The 22278-nt window shown below is 34.6% G+C and overlaps 1 protein-coding gene across 5 annotated transcripts in view; it reads right to left on the bottom strand.

Annotated features, from left to right (window-relative positions):
* LOC148943392 (translation initiation factor eIF2 assembly protein-like) overlaps nucleotides 1-22278 on the bottom strand; it is an 81968-nt gene that overhangs the window by 18531 nt on the left and 41159 nt on the right. For all 5 annotated transcript variants that reach the window (XM_089101350.1, XM_089101346.1, XM_089101348.1 and 2 more), the window contains exon 2: nucleotides 17783-18047. In XM_089101350.1, coding sequence (XP_088957476.1) covers nucleotides 17783-18040 — 258 coding nt within the window. In that variant the 5' untranslated portion in view covers nucleotides 18041-18047. The remainder of the gene's footprint in view (nucleotides 1-17782; nucleotides 18048-22278) is intronic.

Raw genomic sequence — 22278 nt, 5'->3', positions numbered from 1 at the left:
AATGACGGAGCTAAAGGCCGTGGTATGGTTCAGCTTGCGGCAACTCGATGGCTTTCACGATATGGGGCAGTGGAAACGGTGCTAAGTTCTTATCTAGAACTATCTTCACATTTTGAGTGAGCGAGCCTCACTGAACGGTGCTATGCGGCCGGAGTTCTAAACGACATGTATAAAGACGTACCAAGTAAATTGTACTTGCTGTTTTTGAAGCCGATTCTGAAAGAGTTTCAGAAGACCAACTTGCTATTCCAAAAGACTTCCGCTTACCATTTTTACCTTCTACAAGAGCTCGAGTCATTTGTGCTTACCTTACTAAGGCGATTTCTGCGCAGAAATAGTGTATCAATTGAAGTCAGTCTCGAATCTCGCCTCGAATTAATTTACCTGCCGGTTAGCGAAGTTGACTTCGGATAGGAATTCCAAACTGCCCTTGATAACTCGTCGAAGTTGATTTATGAAAAGGATGAAATCCTTCGGCGCTGCCATAACTTCCTGAAAGTAGTAGCTTCCGAGGCACTGAAAAGGTTGCCCCCTAATCTTGCCCTCTTAAAGAAAATCAAAGTCTTCTCTCCACAAATAAGTTCAACGGCATTACGAGGCCACACTTCCAAGAGCTGCCACTTTCTCTTCTTAAAGGGCGTGACTTGAGTCAACTAGAAAATCAGTGGCGAAATTTGCTTCAGGTTGACTGGGTCAAAATATTCAAAGGGGAATTGCCGGTGAGTGCGGAAGTGTTCTGGTTCGGTGTTGGTGACTACAAAGACATGTTGAATCGAAAGCCTTTCTTCGATATTGCCCAAGCAGCACTTTCAGTTCTTAGCATGCCAATCAGCAACGCCGTAGTCGAGTGAGTGTTTTCGGTCATGAATGTGGTAAAACACAAAATTCGAAACAGGATGCAGCTGAAGATGCTGAACTCTGTTGTGACCATTCGACTTTGGCTGAATTGCCAAAGCAAGTGCTGCAAGGATCTTGACCCCACGCCTGCTATGTTAAACCGATTCACAAGTGATATGTATAATGATATCCTAGAATCACCTGAAGAAGACGAAGATGAAGACGACAGTTATCAGGAAGTTCTGTGTGATATAGAGGAAGGGTTTGCTGTGTTCTAAAATGCTCACTTTCTTGTTTTCTTTTTGTGTTCTTGAAGTTGGTAGCTGATCTCGATGGCTAGTCCATAGCAAATAATGTTTAAATAAAAAATAGATGCAAAAACTCAGTTTACCGCACAATATATTAGTGGGAAAAGATCATTATAAGCTACTGGTGCTGCTAGAAGATGGGATTTGTTAAATAGACTATGGGTTCACGTGTGTACATTTAAATTTTCCTTTGAATCTCTCATTGGCTGTTGACCTTTCAGAACTAAAAATCGAGCTATAAGAAAGAGGCCTTCTCTGTCTCTACGGTTAGTATATACAAACGTGCAATGACGTCGTAGGTTTGCAGAAACCCCTAACAACTGTCCGGAGTGTGGTGTGCTCCCCCCGAAAAAATGTGCTGAAAAGCAGTAATAACGACGACCGTGTTTTTTTGTTTTTTTTTCTTTGACTCGGTTACTCGTATAGTCCGAAGTTACATTTTCGAAAGAGTTATCCCACGTCACATAATTTAAGAAGAAAAAGCAGCAGCGATTGGGAGCTTGGAGCTTTGGGAGAGTTGTTTTCATATGCAAAAAATAGCAGAAGACGCGAAAATGCGCCGAAGGCGCATTTTCACTTCTCTGGCTGCGCGATCTTGTGTCAAGCATCTGGCAACACTGCTACGATGAGCCGGATAAAGAAACTTTAGATCGCCTAAACACTCACCTGGTAGCAATTGTTAAGTCACTTCCACCACTAAACTCGGGGGATTTTCCGCATCGATCTACAGATTTTATGGATTGCCCCATCATCACGGAATCCCAAGTTCGCCTCAAATAGCAGAAACTAAAGAGGACCAATATTACACTACTTTATATTCTGGCTGACCTCATTAAGGCTTATCCGAAATTTTTTGGTGCTCCGTTAACTTCAATATTCAACAAAATTATGATATCAGGCCAGTAATCGCAAAGTTGGGAAAAGGGATTCATAACCCCTATCCCCAAAAAAGGGGCCCCTGTGATTTTACTGGTGTGCGTCTTATTACGATGATCCCTATTTTTAGCAAGATGTATGAAAGTTTCATGGATAAAATGGCTGGGTGGCTAAAAACTTTTATTCTGGATAAAATTCACCCTCAACCATTTGGGAATGTTCCCAGAAGCTCGACAAGCCATTATTTAGTAAGTTTGATTTGATCTGTCATTGTATCTTTATCCGCAAGCTGTTGAAAATTGTTAATGTTGATGCATATTTGGTAAGAATAGTTGCAAATTTTCTTTCAAGTAGAAGTAAAAAAATGCAAGTACAAATCAACCTAATTTGACCCTAAAAAAATCTATTGTGGAGTTCCCCAGGGTTTAACTTTAGGCCCTGTGCTTTTTTTGGTTATGGTAAATGAGTTGGCAAATGATGATTCGGATCGCTTAAGTTCGTTGATGATGTATCCGTACTGGAACTGGGTGAAAAGAGTGTTTCAAGCAAGGCATATAGAATAATGTCGGAGGGTAAAATGACCTTCAATCGCGAAAAATCGCTTGTATTAACTTTTTCTTTTCTAAGGGACAACTCAGCTCTGGCTTTACAGAATGTTTCAGGTTGCAGCATCAGGGATATCAAACTTTTAGGAATATATCTCACAGATAATCTGAAGTGGGAAAAAAAGACACAGGAGATGATCAAACGGATACACCTGAGTATTCTATCTATAAAACTCCTTGCACGTCATGGTGTCTCAACCCCCACTTAGTGCGTATTTTTGTGTCGTTTATCCGACCGCTGGTATAATATGCTTTTCTCGTTTGGCATTACGGCCTGCCTTCAGACTAGAAGGGTCGCATGGAAAGGATTCAATACTGAGCTCTTCTTTTAGTTTCTAAGCTCCCTTTTAAAATAATTTTTCTTTACAACTCTTTCTGCACGCCAAGATGAATTGTGTTTCAAGTTTGGTGTCGGTATTAGGGCAAATCTGCGGCTTCGTAGAATACTCCCGCCCTGAGCATCACCCTTCGCACCAACGGCACCCACGACATGAAGCTGAACCGGTACCTAAAATTCAGCCGGTAAAAGCACGATACATGCGTTACGCACATAGTTTCATTCCCTCGTTTGTCGAAATTGTTAGTACTACACTCACTCTTCAATAATTATACATATTTATTGTTTTAGTTCATCATTCGTTTTATTCGTTGTTGATTTTATAGGTTTGTTTCTTCAATATGAAATTGGAGCTATTTTATTTTAATTTTTTCAGATAGTTGATATTTAAATGTCTTAGGTTTTAGTTTAACTCTGTTTGTGATTTTTATAGGTTTAGTGCCTTATCTTTTATTATAACGAGAACTGCCACTGATCAGCCTGACCGTGTAAGGCCTTTGACAATAAAATCACTCGGGTTGAGTTGAATACTCATGTCAAACTTAAACGAACAAAAAATTACTACATCCAGGAGTTTGGCTACTGCCCTCTCCCCTCCTAGCCGTATACAGCACTACAGGGAGGCCTTGATAAATGGAATCCCTCGAGGATTTTATGGCGAAGTAAAGACACTGCATTGCACTTATTTTGATTATTTTATAATTCCTAGATTTATTTTGGTTACTTTTTTGGGATTAAAAACCACTTCCTGGCTAACTTTTCTATCATGGGCTGCTACCCCATTGTAGTATCATATTTATAGGCATGAGTATATAATTAATCGGTGGTAATGACCTTGTGAGTGCTTGTGCAGGACGTTGACTTCTTTTAATAAGAGACCATAGTTAGGTGTGGAAAACCATACAACGACCAAGATGGGCCCAGGATTGCACAAAGCCTCCATTCAAATGGAGATCCCAGAGAATTCTTGTTGTCTGGTTATAAGTCGGCTTAAACGCTTTGTGTATACTTAAGAAGCTGTATTAGTCCCTGATTTTCACTAGTTAGATCTAACGATTTTCATGAGACCATAAGAATTTCGATGATATAAGTTATATGATGATTCCAGCTTGGAACATTAAAAAAAGAAAAAGCAACTACCGTGTTGACACTTTGACTGCCAAATTCAGATGTTCTGAACTGGACTTGTTAGGAGTTTCAGATATTCCAGGGGAAGGAGATACAAAATTAGGTGATAGAGGGCCTAGAATTTATTTACTCACGTAGGATGGATCGGGTGCATAGGCAGGGAGTGGGGCTTTGATGAATAAATAAGCTTCCAATTTTGGCTTAGGTTGGAAAGGTATTCATAACAGAATTCTAGCTACTCATTTTACAACTAAAAAGTACAAGGCATCAGTCATAAAAGCGTATGCCCCTGTAGAACCGACCCATGGAGAAAGTAGTGACTCAAATGGATCTTACTTAAAGCTAGAGGAACATGTAGAGAGGATCCCGGTAGAGATATTGTATTCTTTCTAATGGGATATTAAAATCCAGTTTGGTAGAAAAAGAAACAGAGGGTGTTCTAGCCTAGGTAAATTTGGTGTAGGCAAGAAAAATACCAACGATTACAGACTATAACCAATACAGCATTTGGTTACAAAACGGCCCATAAGTTTAAATGGTATTTAAGGATGGCGGGAAAGTCAACCTTATTGGTTATGTTGTTGTAAATCGAAGACTGGTAGGATCGATACAAGATACTAGGGCATATAAGAGTGCTATTACTGATCGTCAAAAGCAAATAACACCATCTAGTAGTGTCTAGAGTTAAGTTAAAGTTGAACTTTAGGAAGGGTAACTACCATCCAGGGAGTTCTGATGTTGGTAAAGTCCAGGAGAGAATTTGAGAAACTTCCCAGGAACATTTGAATATGAAAGTGGAGAGTCTAAAATTAGGCAATGAAGAAGATGGATGGAGTAATTGTAAAAAAACAGTTTGTGAAGTAGCAGATGGTGTCTTAGGGAAGGAAGTTAGAAACGCAGCTAGAAATATTAGTGAAAACATTTCAGCTCGGTAGGAAAGAGTAGGGGTTTGTACAAAAAATATTTGAATGACGGATGATATAAGAATAAGAGGAATATATGGAAATTAGAGAAAGCATTAAAGTATGAATTAGGGCGTAAAAAGGAGACCAGGGATAAAATTACTGTAGATTTAGAAGATGCAGTAAGATGACAATAGTAAATATTGTACTGGCATGTTAAACTCGAAGAGGAAGGGGGGAGTCAATCTTTATATGGCCCAGTTAAGGATAGGAAGGAACGGGGTGAAACTGTGTTAAACCGTAATAAAAAAAAAGTTTGAGACAATATGGAAGTGAAGGAAGATTTATCTTGTGAGGGAGAGCAAGAGACAGTACTAAAAAGATTAAAAAATAATATGACCTAAGGTATTGATAGTGTGTTAACTGCCTAGCAATCTTAGGAAAACTTTAATTAAGACCCTCTATGAAAAAAGAGGTGATAAGAGTGAGTGTGGTAATTATAGAGCCATTAGCTTGTTTTTTGTACGAAGCAAATTAATGAGTATAATCGTAAAATTTTAGACTTAAAAGTGCTGTAGATATTGACGAAACTTTCCCTCTTAGATTAATATTTGGGAAGTACCTAAGTCATCCGAGCCCTTTAGACCTCAATTTCATAGATCATGAACAAGCGTATGATTCAGCCAATAGAAGAGCTTTAATGAATGTTCTATCCTTGTATGGTATACCAGACAAATACATTAGAGCGAATAGTGCTATGTACGAGGATATTATTGCTGCGGTTAAGGTACGAAATGAGGTTAGTAGCTAGTGTGGCAAAGAATCAGGAGTTAAGCAGGGTTGCGTTGAATCCTCATTCATATGGGAGAGCACGGAATCAAATGAGAAGATGAATCTCTCATAGATGAAGGTTATGACGTTGATTTGATTGTCGTAGATGATAATGTTAGCAAAATGAAAGGAGATTTTTGGAGATTCTGAGAACCCCCAATGGGAAGATAAAACTCTTCTAGACGGAAATTATAATAATAATTTGACCGTCCTACATGATAATGTTAGCAAATGGAAAGATGTTTTTGGAGATTCTAAGAGTACAGGGTAAAAGAATAGATTTGACAACCAATGCAAAGAAGGTCAGATCATTTAGATTTGACTTGACATGAAGAGGTGGCGCTTGAGAACGAGGAGATCAATCAAGTAAGTAGCTTCGTTTACCTGCACATAATTATTATAAAGCTGGTAGATGCAATACACATGTTATAGTGGCGACACTGGTCAAGTAGAGTTCTAAAACATGGGCGCTTTGAGAGAAGGATAAGGATTCATTAGATTTTATCTAGGGGCATTGTCCATGGATTGTTGTGGCACCCATTTGACTGACTGTATTTCAGATAGTAAAGTATTCGAAAGATTCGGTTCTATCCCGCTTTCTAGGGCTATAATGAGAGAAAGATTGAAATGGCTTGGACACGTTTTGCAGATGAAGGATGACAAATTAGTGTCAAAGATTTTCCTTTGTGGCCATCCATCAAGGGCCAAACACAGGCAGGCCACCCCCCATTGGGGTGGGAAGAGGTCATACAAAGGATATTGGGACATTTTGCAAAATTGTAAAGAGGGAAGCTTTAAATACACTGGGATAGAGGAGGAGCGTGCGCAGCTCTGATGGCCTCGCCGGCTTGGCACTGCAGTGAGTTGTTAGTAGTTGTATTTGCAGTTACAAGTAGTCAAAGTCATGGTCACAGGTAGTTTCAGTCACAGTCACAATTAGTCACAATCGTATCGGTTGTAGTCAAAATCACAGTAGTAGTAGTAGCAGTAGCCCTGAGAGTTTCAAGTTAACACCCTTAGGCGTTCCTATCGTACTACTAATAGCCTACAAACTTCTGATCACCTGGGTGCACACAGTGTCTTTTGATTCATTTCAATATTCCCTAAAGTTCCACCTTAATAAAATCAGCCTTTTTGGACGCACTCAGGATCAAACCATCCTCATTTCCGAATAACAAATCCAACAGTTACACAATGGGTATGAATAAATTGGATAAATTACAACCCTTGTACTGGGGGCTGTGGGGGTCATCTCATCCCCTATGACATAGTTATTGAACCTTTTGACTTTTCTGAACAAATTGGTTATCTTAAGATCTTGATTTGAGGGGGGAAGGCACCTTAAAAGAGCAAGAGGAATGGGTGCTGGTTGCCCTCCCATAACTTTTCAACTTCCCCCTCAATATATGCTGAAAGTTTCAATCTAATACTCTCAGCCTTGCTCTCAACCGCTAGATCATTTTTAATAAAATGACTATTTCAAAATTCAGTCGGATGTGTTTGGAGGGAGAGCAACTAAAAAAGGCACGCGAGGGGGGCTGGCTACCCTCTTACAACTTTAAAGTCTTAAAAAGGGCAATAGAGCTTTCAATTTTCCATCGAATAAGCCTCCTCTGAAGTTTAAAATAGCCACCCCTTCCATATAAAACAGCTTTGAGTAAGAAAAAAACAATAGATAATGCATTGAAGTCTTGTGGCCCTTTACTATTGGCAATGCTAGAGCATTGCCTCTGACTTCATGAAATGAAATAACTAATTTCAACACAATTATGCATTTGACTGATTTTCTATTCTTTCAAATTTTTTTTTTTTTTTTTTTTTAATCAATTTTTTTTCTTCAAATTTTTGGAAAATCGATTAGTACTAAAACGACGAAGTTAAATCTTGAGATATTTAAGAATTTACCATTAATCAGTAATTTTAATGATACTTTAAATTATAATTTTTTTCGACCTTAAAGGGAGCACATTTCTAGCATAAAGACAATCTGATATGCATTTGTATTAATGTTAATTATCATTTTAGTCAATGTGAAATAAGCCTAGTTGGAAGAATTATATTTTTTCCCCCTTCTTTCTTTATTAGCAGGAAATATTTATTTTATGGGGGTAAGAAGGGGGTAAGTCACTCCAGAGTCCTTCTCAAGGGGAATACTGAGCTTCTGGCTGATTTTCTATTATTTGCTCCCTCTTTTCTTTCAACGATTTGTACTATACGCAGAAGTTAAGTTTTGAAACTGTTAGAAATTTGTTATGAAAATTGTTAGAAATTTGTTATGAAAATTGTTAGAAATTATTCGAACATGAAATTGGATGGAAATGTGAGCTTGCTGAATAAAAGATGATTTATACGGGTGGTTTCTAAGGATGCTATAAGGCAATCTACTTAAAGACAAGAAACTTCGGCAGTACTTGGGGATATTGTAGGAGGCACAGGGAAAACAATCATTCATGTGTATATTGTTCATTGACCTACCATTTGCAAGAAATAAAATTCACACACAAGAGTACAGCAAGATTGATCTTATAGGCTAATTAACTTGTTCAAAGGGATTCAAAAAAGTGATAAGGGAAATTATTTCTAGATAGTCATTTCACTTTGTTTAAAGATGTCAATTAAATCATGTCATGCAGTTTGAAATTTATTTAAGAAAATAGGCCTTAAATTAGAAGCAGCCCCTTTGTAAAATAACAAATTTCTTCTCTTAGCGTTTTGGTTACTGTTGGCCTCTTAGCCTTAAATTATAAGTAACCCTTTTATAAAATGACAAGTTCCTTCTCTTAGTGTTTTGATTACTGTTGGCCTGATCTCTGCATCTTTTGGTGCCAGATGAGCTACATTTTGGGTGAGCTTCTCAGGGGTAGGATTAACTCATATATGGAAGACAAAGAAAAAGACAGTTTCTGTACAGTCTCTCAAGGGTCCTTCAAAGGGGGAATGCTGAGCTTCAGAAATTAGGCCATAAAAACGTTTCTTAGTGTAAGTAGAAGGGGGGGTACCAGCCCCATCACTCAACCCTGCTGCTACCGACAACTTTTTTGCACACCATATATGGGCATAGAAGCACGTGGTTTATGGTTTTTGTCAGTGAGAATGAAAAAACAGGAACTTTGTCAAATTTATGTCTGTTTTCTTGGATGGTTATGGGTGTTGGTCAATTTATTTGATGTTTTTCATGGATGGTTATGGATGATTTATGGTTTTTGTCAGTGAGAATGAAAAAACAGTATTTTTCTCACTTGAAAAACAGGAATTTTGTCACTTTTATGGATGTTTTTATGGTTTTTGTCTGTGAGAATGAAAAAACAGGAACTTTCTCACATTTATGTCTGTTTTATGGATTTTGTCAGTGAGAATGGAAAAACAGGAACTTTCTCACTTGCATGGATTATTGAGTCATTAATCAAATTGTTTCCGGGCAAGGTTAATTAATGTCTGACAGATGACGTCAAGTTAATTAATGTCTTTGATGTATTTCCAAAGAGAATGTTTCCGAGGCAAAGTTTAGATCACACATGACAGATGATGTCATGATTGATTGATTGACATGAAAGGGGAGTTAATTTGTTGTTTCTAAAGAGAATTGATTTGACACGAAAGGGAATTAATTTGTTGTTTCTAAGGAGAACTGTCTCCAAGCGAATGTTTAGATCTTAGCGATGAAGAGATTGATTCACGAAAGGGTTTCCAAATAATTTGAAATGTATCAGCGCAGAGATGCCAAACAAAAGGAACACGCTGAAATTACGTTTAGGGATTATTTGGGCGAAACCGTTTCAGTCATTTTATGGAATTATTTTGGCGAAACAGTTAGAGACATTTTAAAAGATGATTTTTGAAGAGATTTTAGAAGAGGATTTGAGGGTGAAACTCTGTGGTCGTTATAATACACAAGTTCCATTTGAACAGTGTCGTGAGGTCCTCTACCCCAACCCTAAAGAGTTCCGATCCCCCCACCCCAACCCCGAAGGAAGCGCCCGGTCCTCAAAGGTCCACCGGGCTCCCAAAGGACCACCCGGCTCCCAAGGGTCCCAAAGACCCACAAAGGCCCTCCACCGAACCCCAAAGGTCCACCGGGCTCCCAAAGGACCAATCGGCCCTCAAGTGCCCCCCAGACCCCCAAAGGCCCTCCCCACCCCCCCCAAGTTCCCATCCTTTTCACCCACAACGTTACTTTACAGGTTTGTTAATGCTCAACACCAATCAATACTTTTCAAAAGGCATTTCAGAACAAGTTCTTTTCTTATTGACCTTCCTAAACCCATTTTACAAATTGAAGTACCCATCCTTTTCACCCACAACTTAGTTATAGGTAAGAGTTTGAAGTTTTACCTTAGAGACTTAGCTTAGAGTTTTAGTTTGGTTTAGTTTTAGTTAAAAGTTCAGAAGTTTTTTTTTTTAGCTTAGACTCTTAGCTTAGAGTTTTTGTTAGAGTTCTAGTTTAGTTTAGTTTTAGTTAAGAGTTTAGAGTTTTTAGCTTAGAGTCTTAGCTTAAAGTTTTAGTTTGGTTTAGTTCTAGTTTAGTTTAGTTTTAGTTAAGAGTTTAGAGTTTTTAGCTTAGAGTCATATCTTAAAGTTTTAGTTTGGTTTAGTTTTAGTTAAAAGTTTAGAGTTTTTTTTAGCTTAGAGTCTTAGCTTAGAGTTTTTGTTAGAGTCCTAGTTTAGTTTAGTTTTAGTTAAGAGTTTAGTGTTTTTAGCTTAGAGTCTTAGTTTAGAGTTTTTGTTGAAGTTTTTGTAAGGTTTCTCCACGTTTAAGTTAGGTTAGATTAGGTTAGCTTATCATGAGCGCTCATGATAAGCTAACCTAATCTAACCTAACTTAAACGTGGAGAAACCTAACCTCTATACTAACCTAACCTAATCTAACCTATGGTTTTGGTATTTCTATGCAATATTGTGTAATTTTGTGGTTATGCTAGTTTGAACTAAACTTCAACTCTAAATAAATCTCTAAGCTAAGATTTTAGACTAAACCTCTAAGCTATAACTCTTATGTAAAACTAAAATAAAAAATAACTCTAACTAAAACTCTAAGATAAGACTCTAAGCTAAAACTATAAACTCTTAACTATAACTAAACTAAACGAAACTTCAACCCTAACTAAAATTCTAATCTAAGACTTTAAGGTAAAACTCAAAACTTTTAACTAAAACTAAACTAAAATTCTAATCTAATACTATAATATAAAAATATAAGCTCTTAACTAAAACTAAACTAAACTAGATCTTCGACAAAAACTATAAGCTAATAATCTAAGCTAAAAACTCTAAACTCTTAACTAAAACTAAGCTAAACTAGAACTCTAACACAAACTCTAACCTAATACTCTAAGCTAAAATTCTAAACTCTTAACTAAAACTAAACTAAACTAGAACTCTAACTAAAACTCGAAGCTATAACACTAAGGTAAAACACCAAACTCTTAACTAAAACTAAACTAAACTAGAACTCTAACAAAAACTCTAGGCTAGGACTCTAAGCTAAAAAACTCTAAACTCTTAACTAAAACTAAACTAAACTAAAACTTCGACAAAAACTCTAAGCTATGATTCTATGATAAAACTCTAAACTCTTAAGTAAACTAAACTAGAACTCTAACAAAAACTATAAACTACGACTCTAAGCTAGAAACTCTAAACTCTTAACTATAACTAAACTAAACTTCAACTCTATCTATAACTCTAAGCTAAGACTCTAAGCTACAACTCTAAACTCTTAACTAAAACTACACTAGACTAAAACTCTAAGATAAGTTTCGAAGTAAAAAATCAAGACGCTTAACTATATCTAAACTAAACTATAACTCCATCAAAAACTCTAAGCTACGACTCTAAGATAGAACTATAAACTATTAACAAAACCTAAACTAAACTATAACTTCATCAAAAACTCTAAGCAAAAGACTCTAAGCCAAAAACTCTAAAATCTTAACTAAAACTAAAATAAACCAGAACTCTAACAAAAACTCTAAGCTAAGACTCTAAGCTAAAATTCTAAACTCTTAACTAAAACTAAACTAAACGAGAACTAACTAAAACTCTAAGCTAAGACTCTAAGGTAAAACACTAAACTCTTAACTAAAAGTAAACTAAACTAGAACTCTAACTTAAACTCAAATTTAAAACACAAAATTATTAACTAAATTTAAACTAAACTATAACTATAACAAAAACTCTAATCCAATACTATAAGATAAAATTAAACAATTAACTAAGACTGACAACAACTATAGCAGCAAATAACAATATCATATAGTACTATCAGTTAAAAAAATAAACTAATGAATAGAGATAAACTAAACTAGAACTATAAACGATACCCAAAGGTGAAACATCAAATTCTCAACAAAAATTAAACTAAACTGGAACTGTAACAAAAACTCTAAGCTAAGACTCTAAGGTAAAACTTTAACTCTTAAGTAAAACTAAGCTAAACTAGAACCTAACAAAAACTGTAAGCTAAGACTCAACTAAAAACTCGAAACTCTTAACTAAATCTTAACCAAGCTATAACTTTAAGTAAAACTCTAAGCTATGACTCTAAGCTAAAAATCTAAATTCTTAACTGTAACTAAACTAAACTTTAACTCTAAGTAAAACTGTAAGCTTAGACAATGGTAAAACTATAAACTAATAACTAAAACTAAACTAGACTAGAACTCTAAATAAAACTAAACTATTACTCTAAGCTAAAAACTCCAAACTAAAACTAAACTAAACTATAACTCTAATTAAAACTCTAAGTCTAAGCTAAAACTCTAAAATGAAACTAAACTAAAATATAAATTCAAAAAAAATTCTAAGCTAATAATCTAAGCTAAAAAAACTAAACTCTTAACTAAAACTAAACTAAACTAGAACTCTAACAAAAACTCTAAGCTGAGACTCTAATCTAAAATTTTATACTCTTAACTAAAACTAAACTTAACTAAAACTCTAAGCTAAGTCTCTATGGTAAAACTCCAAACTCTTAACTATAACTAAACTTAACTATGACTCTAACAAAAAATCTAAGCCAAAACTCTAAGCTAAAACTCTAAACTCTTAACTAAAACTAAACTAAACTAGAACTCTAACAAAAACTCTAAGCTAAGACTCTAAGCTAAAACTCTAAACTCTTAACTAAAACTTAACTAGAACTCTAATTAAAACTCCAAGTCTAAACTAAAACTCTAAACTAAACTAGAACTGCAACAAAAAAACTCTAAACTAAGACTCTAAGCTAAAAACTCTAAACTCTTAACTAAAACTAAACTAAACTAGAACTATAAAAAAACCCTAATATAAGACTCTATGGTAAAACTCTAAACTCTTAAATAAAATTAAACTAAACTAAAACTCTAAGCTAAGAATCTAAGCTAAAAACTCTAAACTCTTAACTATAACTAAACTAAACTAGAACTCTAACAAAAACTCTAAGATAAGACTATATGATAAAAAACTATAAACTCTTAACTAAAAGTAAACTAAACTATAACTCTAAGATAAAACTCTAATATAAAGCTGTAAACTATTAACTATTACTAAACTAAACTTCAACTTTAACAAAAACTCTAGGATAAGACTCTAAGCTAAAACTCTAAACTCTTAACTATTACTAAACTAAACTAAAACTTCGACAAAAACTATGCTAAGACTCTAGTCTAAAAACTCTAAACTCTTAATTAAAACTAAACTAAACTAGAACTCTAACAAAAACTCTAAGCTAAAACTCTAGGCTAAAATTCTAAACTTATAACTAAAAATAAACTAAACTAGAACTCTAGCTAAATGTCTAAGCTATGACTCTAATGTAAAACACCAAACTCTTAACTAAAAATAAACTAGAAATCTAACGAAAACTCTAATTTAAGACTCTTTGCTAAAAACTCAAGACTCTTAACTAAAACTAAACTAAACTAAAACTCTAAGATAAGACTCTAATGTAAAACTCTAAACTTTTAACTATATCTAAACTAAACTAGAACTCTAACAAAAACTTTAAGCTAAGACTCTAAGCTAAAACTCTAAACTCCTAACTATTACTAAACTAAAATTCAACTCTAATAAAAACTCTAATCTAAGACTCTAAGCCAAAACTCTAAACTCTTAATTAAAACTAAACTAAACTAGAACGACAACAACAACTCTGACCTAAGACTCTAAGCTAAAAACTCTAAACTCTTAACTAAAACTAAAATAAACTATAATTCTAACTAACACTCTAAGATAAAAATCTAAGCTAAAAAACTCTAAGCTCTTAACTAAAACTAAACTAAACTAACACTCTATGCTAAGTCTCTAAAGTAAAACTCCAAACTCTTAACTATATGTAAACTAAACTAGAACTCAAAACTAAAATAAACTAGAACTCTAACAAAAACTCTAAGATAAGACTCTAAGCTAAAATTCTAAGCTCTTAACTAAAACTAAACTAAACTAGAACTCCAACTAAAACTCTAAGCTAAGACTCTAAGCTAAAAAACTCTAAACTCTAAACTAAAAGTAAACTAAACTAGAACTCTAACTGAAACTTAAAGGTAAAACACCAAATTCTTAACTAAAATTAAACTAAACTTCAACTCTAACAAAAACTCTAAGCTAAGACTCTAAGCTAAAACTCTAAACTATTAACTAAAACTAAACTAAACTAGAACTTCAACCAAAACTCTAAGCTAAAAACTCTACACTCTTAACTAAAACTTAAGCAAACTATAACTTTAAGTAAAACTCTAAGCTATGACTCTAAGCTAAAACTCTAAATTCTGAACTGTAACTGTAACTAAAACTAAACTAAACTATAACTCTAAGTAAAACTCTAAGCTAAGAATCTATGTTAAACTCTAAACTCTTAACTAAAACTAAACTAAACTAGAACTCTAACTGAAACTCAAAGGTAAAAAATCAAACTCTTAACTAAAATTAAACTAAACTAGAACTCTAACAAAAAAAAACTCTAAACTCTTAACTAAAACTAAACTTAAACTCTAACAAAAACTATAATATAATAATCTAATATAAAAATATAAACTAAAACTAAACTATACTATAAATTCAAAATAAAATCTAAGCTAAGACTCTAAGCTAAAAACACTAAACTCTTAACTAAAACTAAAATAGTCTAGAACTTTAACAAAACCTCTAAGCTTAGACTCAAAGCAAACACACTGAACTCTTAAGTAAAACTAAACTAAACTAGAACTCTAAGCTAAGAATCTCTGGTAAAACACCAAACTCTTAACTAAAACTAAACTAAACTAGAACTCTAACTGAAACTCAAAGGTAAAAACATCAAACTCTTAACTAAAATTAAACTAAACGAGAACTCTAACAAAAAAACTCTAAGCTAAAACTCGAAACTCTTAACTAAAACTTAGCCAAACTAAAACTTTAAGTAAAACTCTAAGCTATGAATCTAAGCTAAAACTCTAAATTCTTAACTCTAACTAAACTAAACTTCAACTCTAACTAAAACTCTAAGCTAAGACTCTAAGGTAAAACTCTAAACTCTTAACTAAAACTAAACTAGAACTCTAACAAAACTCTGAGCTAAGACTCTACGCTAAAACTCGAAACTCTTAACTAAAACTTAACGAAACTACAACTTTAAGTAAAATTATAAGCTATGACTCTAAGCTAAAACTCTAAATTCTGAACTGTAACTAAACTAAACTAGAACTCTGAATAAAACTGTTAGCTAAGACTCTAAGCTAAAAACTCTAAACTCTTAACTAAAACTAAACTAGAACTCTAACAAAAACTCTAAGCTAAGACTATAAGATAAAAAAAAAACTCTAAAATCTTAAGTAAAAATAAACCAAACGAAAACTTTAAGCTAATACTATAATATAAAAACTCTAAACTCTTAACTAAAACTAAACCAAACTAAAACTGTAACTGAAACTCAGAGGTAAAAAATCAAATTAATAACTAAAATTAAACTAAACTTTAGCTCTAACAGAAACTATAAGCTAAGACTCTAAGCTAAAACTAGAAACTCTTAAATAAAACTTAACCAAACTACAACTTTAAGTAAAATTATTAGCTATTACTATAATATAAAACTCTAAATTCTTAACTGTAACTAAACTAAATTAGAACTCTTAATAAAACTCTAAGCTAAGACTCTAAGCTAAAAACTCTAAACTCTTAACTAAAACTAAACTAAACTAGAACTCTAACAAAAACTCTAAGCTAAGACTCTAAGCTAAAAAAACTCTAAACTTTTAACTAAAACTAAACCAAACTAAAACTTTAAGCTAAGACTCTAAGCTAAAAACTCTAAACTCTTAACTAAAACTAAACTATAACTAAACCAAACTAAAAATTTAAGATAATAATCTAATATAAAAAATATAAACTATTAAATAAAATTAAACTAAACTATAAATCTAAAAAAAACCCTAAGATAAGATTATAAGCTAAAAAAAAAACCTCTAAACTTTTATCTAAAAATAAACCAAACTAAAACTATAAGCTAATTCTCCAAGGTGAAACTTCAAACTCTTAACTATAACTAAGTTGTGGGTGAAAAGGATGGGTACTTCAATTTGTAAAATGGGTTTAGGACGGTCACTAAGAAAAGAACTTGTTCTGACATGCCTTTTGAAAAGTATTGCTTGGTGTTGAGCATTCAAAAAGCTGTAAAGTAACGTTGTGGGTGAAAAGGATGGGAACTTTGGGGGTCTGGGGAGGGCCTTTGGGGGTCGGGGGGGCACTTGAGGGCCGATTGGTCCTTTGGGAGCCCGGTGGACCTTTGGGGTCCGGTGGAGGGCCTTTGAGGGTCTGTGGGACCCTTGGGAGCCGGGTGGTCCTTTGGGAGCCCGGTGGACCTTTGAGGACGGGCGCTTCCTTCGGGGTTGGGGGTGGGGGAGCGGAACCCTTTGGGGTTGGGGTAGAGGACCTCACGACACTGTTCAAATGGAAATTGTGTATTATAACGACCACAGAGTTTCACCCTCAAATCCTCTTCTAAAATCTCTTCTAAAATCATCTTTTAAAATGTCTCTAACTGTTTCGCCGAAATAATTCCATAAAATGACTGAAACGGTTTCGCCCAAATAATCCCTAAACGTAATTTCAGCGTGTTCCTTTTGTTTGGCATCTCTGCGCTGATACATTTCAAATTACTTGGAAACCCTTTCGTGAATCAATCTCTTCATCGCTAAGATCTAAACATTCGCTTGGAGACAGTTCTCCTTAGAAACAACAAATTAATTCCCTTTCGTGTCAAATCAATTCTCTTTAGAAACAACAAATTAATTCCCCTTTCATGTCAATCAATCAATCATGACATCATCTGTCATGTGTGATCTAAAATTTTGCCTCGGAAACATTCTCTTTGGAAATACATCAAAGACATTAATTAACTTGACGTCATCTGTCAGACATTCATTAACCTTGCCCGGAAACAATTTGATTAATGACTCAATAATCCATGAAAGTGAGAAAGTTCCTGTTTTTCTATTCTCACTGACAAAAACCATAAAACATCCATAAATGTGACAAAATTCCTGTTTTTTCAAATTCTCACTGACAAAAACCATAAAAATATCCATAAAAGTGACAAAATTCCTGTTTTTCAAGTGAGAAAAATACTGTTTTTTCATTCTCACTGACAAAAACCATAAATCATCCATAACCAGCTATGAAAAACATCAAATAAATCGACCAACACACATAACCATCCAAGAAAACAGACATAAATGTGACAAAGTTCCTGTTTTTTCATTCTCACTGACAAAATCCATAAACCACGTGGTTCTATGCCCATATATGGTGTGCAAAAAAGTTGTAGGTGGCAGCAGGGGTGCGTGATCGCGCTGGTACCCCCCCTTCTACTAGTGTATTTGGATCCATCCATCACACATAACAAAAAATCTTATACTTCAATCTACTCTAATTAGGGTTGTTTGTACCCATAGCTTACTATAGATGTATGAACATTGAAGAGGGCAAACACTGAATATCTAAACTTACTGTGGGTGCACTCCAGTTCAATTTAATAAAAGAGACATTGCACAGTTTTCTCAAACCTTCTTTTATTTCCAGATACATTCTTTGATGGAATAAAGGGAGAGATGCTGCCTCTTCAAAATCTGGTATTAGAACGCAGTCCTCATTTAAGTAATCAATGAAATCTGGGCATAAGTCTACAAAATATGTTTGGAATGTATTTTTCTTGAACTGTTTGTACCATTTGGAAATTGAACACATTAGAACATCCTCGGCTTTCATTGTTATGCTAAAAATAGGACACATTATTAAAACACTGAACTGAATAACAACACAAGGGGAGACAAGCCTAAGAGTGGGCACAACTAAATACTTTGATAACTCAGTCACTTCTCAGTTATTAAAAAAGAGTAAAAATTTGGTTGACACATGATCTACCCTTTCTAAAACCGCACTGTTCTTCTCTAAATCTTTGTCTACAGCATCTCTCAGTATAAAAAGAATTGTGTTACTAAGTAAGTTGCTACATACAGAGATCAGGCTAATTCCTCAATACTGACCACTCTCCCTCTATTACCTTTCTTATACAGTGGTTTAATTAAGGATTTCCTAAAATCGCTAGGTACTTCCCCTTTTTCAAAAATCACATTTATAATCTTCAGTGACTTATTTCTAACCTCACAGCCACCATATATAAAAAAAAACTCAGTTACTACACTATCAGCACCTGAGGCCTTATCATTTTTAATCATGTTGGTACTGTCAATAATTCATCCTTACAAAACAATTAAAGTTGAAAAGAGAAAACCTCTAAAAAGTGGTTTGTGTGCTGAAATGTAGCACAATGCATTGTGCCCGCATTACTCTTATTATTTCATATACATATTTGCAGACAAGATCAAGTCTTGGGTGGTGGTGGAGGGGGAGTAGTAAGGCCATAGGCACTTGAAAACCTACACGCAAACCTACGCCTGAGGCATAGATATGTGTGTAGGTTTTCAAGTAATTGGGTTACCAGGGTCATTTACAAAGAGGTACCATTTCTATAGAAGGTATAGTAATTTGAAATATCATATGGAATTTGCTTGAAGCTATATAATTTGCGTACGCGCCCGTAGCAAACAGGTTGGTTATAATCTGTTCTGTTTCAAGTTTTTTTCTGACACAATTAACTGAATTTCTATTTCATGATATACAAGTTTTTTTTTAGGTTAAATCCGTCTCGGAAAAACCGGTGTATCTTTTTAGATGCCAATTATTTTTTGTATATATTCAAGTTTCAAAAGGAATAGTTTTCTTTACAATTCATATTAGTAAGATAATTGAATTCAAAGAGAATATTTTTTATTTGCAATGATATTAGTAAAGGAAAAAAATTAGTAGTGCATTTACATTATTGGAGATTAATGATGGATCTATGAACAGTGATGTAATTACTTCTTTAGTTTACGAGATTTGCGAATTTTTTGCGAAGAAGTATTAGCTTAATGGTATTGCGATGGTTAAGAATGCCTCACGGGTAATTACAGAATGGTGTGCTTGCATCAACAATACAAAGAACATGCTCAGATACTTAATAGATTTGACGCTTACAAGAGACATTGCTAGAAGGTATTCAATAGCTTAATTGAAAAGTAACGAAAGAATGACATTGTGACTTGACCTAGCTTTACCTCGCCGATGTGGTCTGTATAATACATAAGTAACGTTTGAAAAGTATTGTCAATTTAAAAAGAAATGGCTGAAGTGTTTCGAGGGGGATGAGTTGCATGGGGGTTTGAGTTGCACGAGGGTTCAGTTAACGGGGCTACAGTTACACGGGGGTTTCGGTTATACAGGGGTTCAGTGACACGGGGGGTTCAGTTGCACGGGGGTTAAGTTAAATGAGAATTGAGTTCCACAAGAGTGATAGTTTTCTTTACAATTCATATTAGTAAGAGAATTGAATTCAAAGAGAATAGTTTTTATTTGCAAGGATATTAGTAGAGGAAAAAAATGAGTGGTGCATTTACATTATTGGAGATTAATGATGGAGCTAACAACAGTGATGTAATTACTTCTTTAGTTTACGAGATTTGCGAATTTTTTGCTAAGAGGTATTAGCGTAAAGGTATTGCGATGGTTAAGAATGCCTCACGGGTAATTAAAGAACGGGGTGCTTGCATCAACAATACAAAGAACATGCTCAGATACTTAATAGATTTGACGCTTACAAGAGACATTGCTAGAAGGTATTCAATAGCTTAATTGAAAAGTAACGATAGAATGACATTGGGACTTGACCTAGCTTTAGCTCGCCGATGTGGTCTGTATAAGACATAAGTAACGTTTGAAAAGTATTGTCAATTTAAAAAGAAATGGCTGAAGTGTTTTGAGGGGGATGAGTTGCATGGGGGGTTGAGTTGCACGAGGGTTCAGTTAAAGGGGCTACAGTTACACGGGGGTTTCGGTTATACAGGGGTTCAGTAACAAGGGGGGTTCAGTTGCACGGGGGTTGAGTTAAATGAGGATTGAGTTCCAAAAGAGTAATAGTTTTCTTTACAATTCATATTAGTAAGAGAATTGAATTCAAAGAGAATAGTTTTTATTTGCAAGGATATTAGTAGAGGAAAAAAATGAGTGGTGCATTTACATTATTGGAGATTAATGATGGAGCTAACAACAGTGATGTAATTACTTCTGTAGTTTACGATATTTGCGAATTTTTTTGCGAAGAGGTATTAGCTTAAAGGTATTGCGATGATTAAGAATGCCTAACGGTTATTTAGCGTGTTTATTTGTTTTTTTTTCAGGTGTGACTGTATCGACCCAGAGGTCCTAGAATATTTAGAGAGGCCTCATTCAAATAGAAATTAAAAATTATCATGTCCTTTTCAAGTGACCTAATGATTTTGAGGGCAACTAAGCCCCCCCTAGGATCATTTTTTCCCAAAGTCACCGAATTAAAAGTTTGAAATTGCCATATTTATTCAAAAAAATCTAATAACTATGTCTTTGAGGATGATTTAATCCCTCACATGCCCGGGAGGACTGCAAGTTATGAGCTTTGCCCATTGTTTGCATATAGCATTGGTTATTGGGAAGTATACAGACGTGTTCAGTTTTTTTTGTGGTCGTTGGGGGGGTGGGGGGGGGGAGTGAAATGGGATGCGAGCTCCATGGAGGAATTTGTAATGGGGAAGAGAAATTGTGGATGTGGGTGATATAAGATTTCCCTGCACTATTTAAAAACGATAAGAAACTAGATTTTAAACTAAATTTAAACTAGAAACTCGTCTAAATAATTTAAGCTTTCAGTTGATAGTTCTTCAGATGAAATTAAGGAGCAACTTTAATACTTAAAAAGAACCGAAATTCTTTCGTCTCTGAGGGGGTTCGCCACTTCATCAATACCTCACTCTTTAGGCTAAAGTTTGTTTATTGCTTTCAAAAGAGCTATTTATTCTAATTAAGCGACCTTTTTGATTCAGAGGTCATTTTTAAAGAATTGGAACAAAATTTGAACTTAGCGTGAAAGGCGAGGTGTTGAGGAGGAGGGAACCCCCCTCATATACGTAATAATTTTGGTTCATTTTAAGTTTTAGTGTTTCTCCTTACTTTCAGTTGAAAATTTTTTTTGAATATTTCTAATGCACTAAAACATAGAGCGCTACAAACATCAGAATCAACTTTAGTGGTACAATTTATCTGTAAAAGTGGGCTTATTATTTCCTTACTAAATTTTTCTCCTTTTTTTTTAAGGAGGAAGTGGATTCATGCAATTACTCTCCCCCTGAAAAGCGACCAAGATGGAACGATACCACATCGATGCAAGCTACCAAAATACACGGTGAAAATATCCCTTTACACATTGACAACGATTCGAGTGAAACAAGAAAACAGTTAAGGACACTTGTAAAAACACAGAAAAAGGACAAACATAGCCTTCTGTATAATGGTAGAGATGTGAGACGCTTTATTCTATTAAATCACGCAATGAAATACCCTGTGATATCATTATACCCCGTGATATCGTTATGCTAAGCATTCCAAAACACGTAAATGCTTCAGCGACCAAAGCGATTTTTTTTTTTTAATTTTTTTGTACATTGTGATCTAGAAATTAAAGGCTATTAAATGTTTCACAAGTTCAAAACGGTTAATAGGCGACTCGAATTTCACTTTAAGCAATTGTAACAATAGTAGATTTTCAACGGATGATAAATCTTCCATCAAATCATGAGAAGAAAATACACTTTCAGATCCAGCATGCCAGGGAACACACTTTCATATTCAGCATTTAGGAGAACCCTAAATGGTCACACCCTAAAAAGGTAAGTTAACCCTAAATGGTTATTGGTTAGTGAACTGTAATCTGTTTGAGTATGATAAAAGCTTGTGGAGTACTACATTACGTTATATAAACAGACTGGGATTCTATGATAGAGTGATTACACCACTTAATAATACTGGACAGGAACTGAGAAATGTCCAGGCGGAAGTCAGTGGAATTTGCAGCTTTTTCGGAGTTTAAGCACTCT

Source organism: Artemia sp. Qi Xiang Cuo, chromosome 15 (assembly GCF_049724085.1).
Source record: "Artemia sp. Qi Xiang Cuo chromosome 15, ASM4972408v1, whole genome shotgun sequence".
Taxonomy (NCBI): domain Eukaryota; kingdom Metazoa; phylum Arthropoda; class Branchiopoda; order Anostraca; family Artemiidae; genus Artemia; species Artemia sp. Qi Xiang Cuo.
This window is presented reverse-complemented; position numbering and strand designations above follow the sequence as displayed.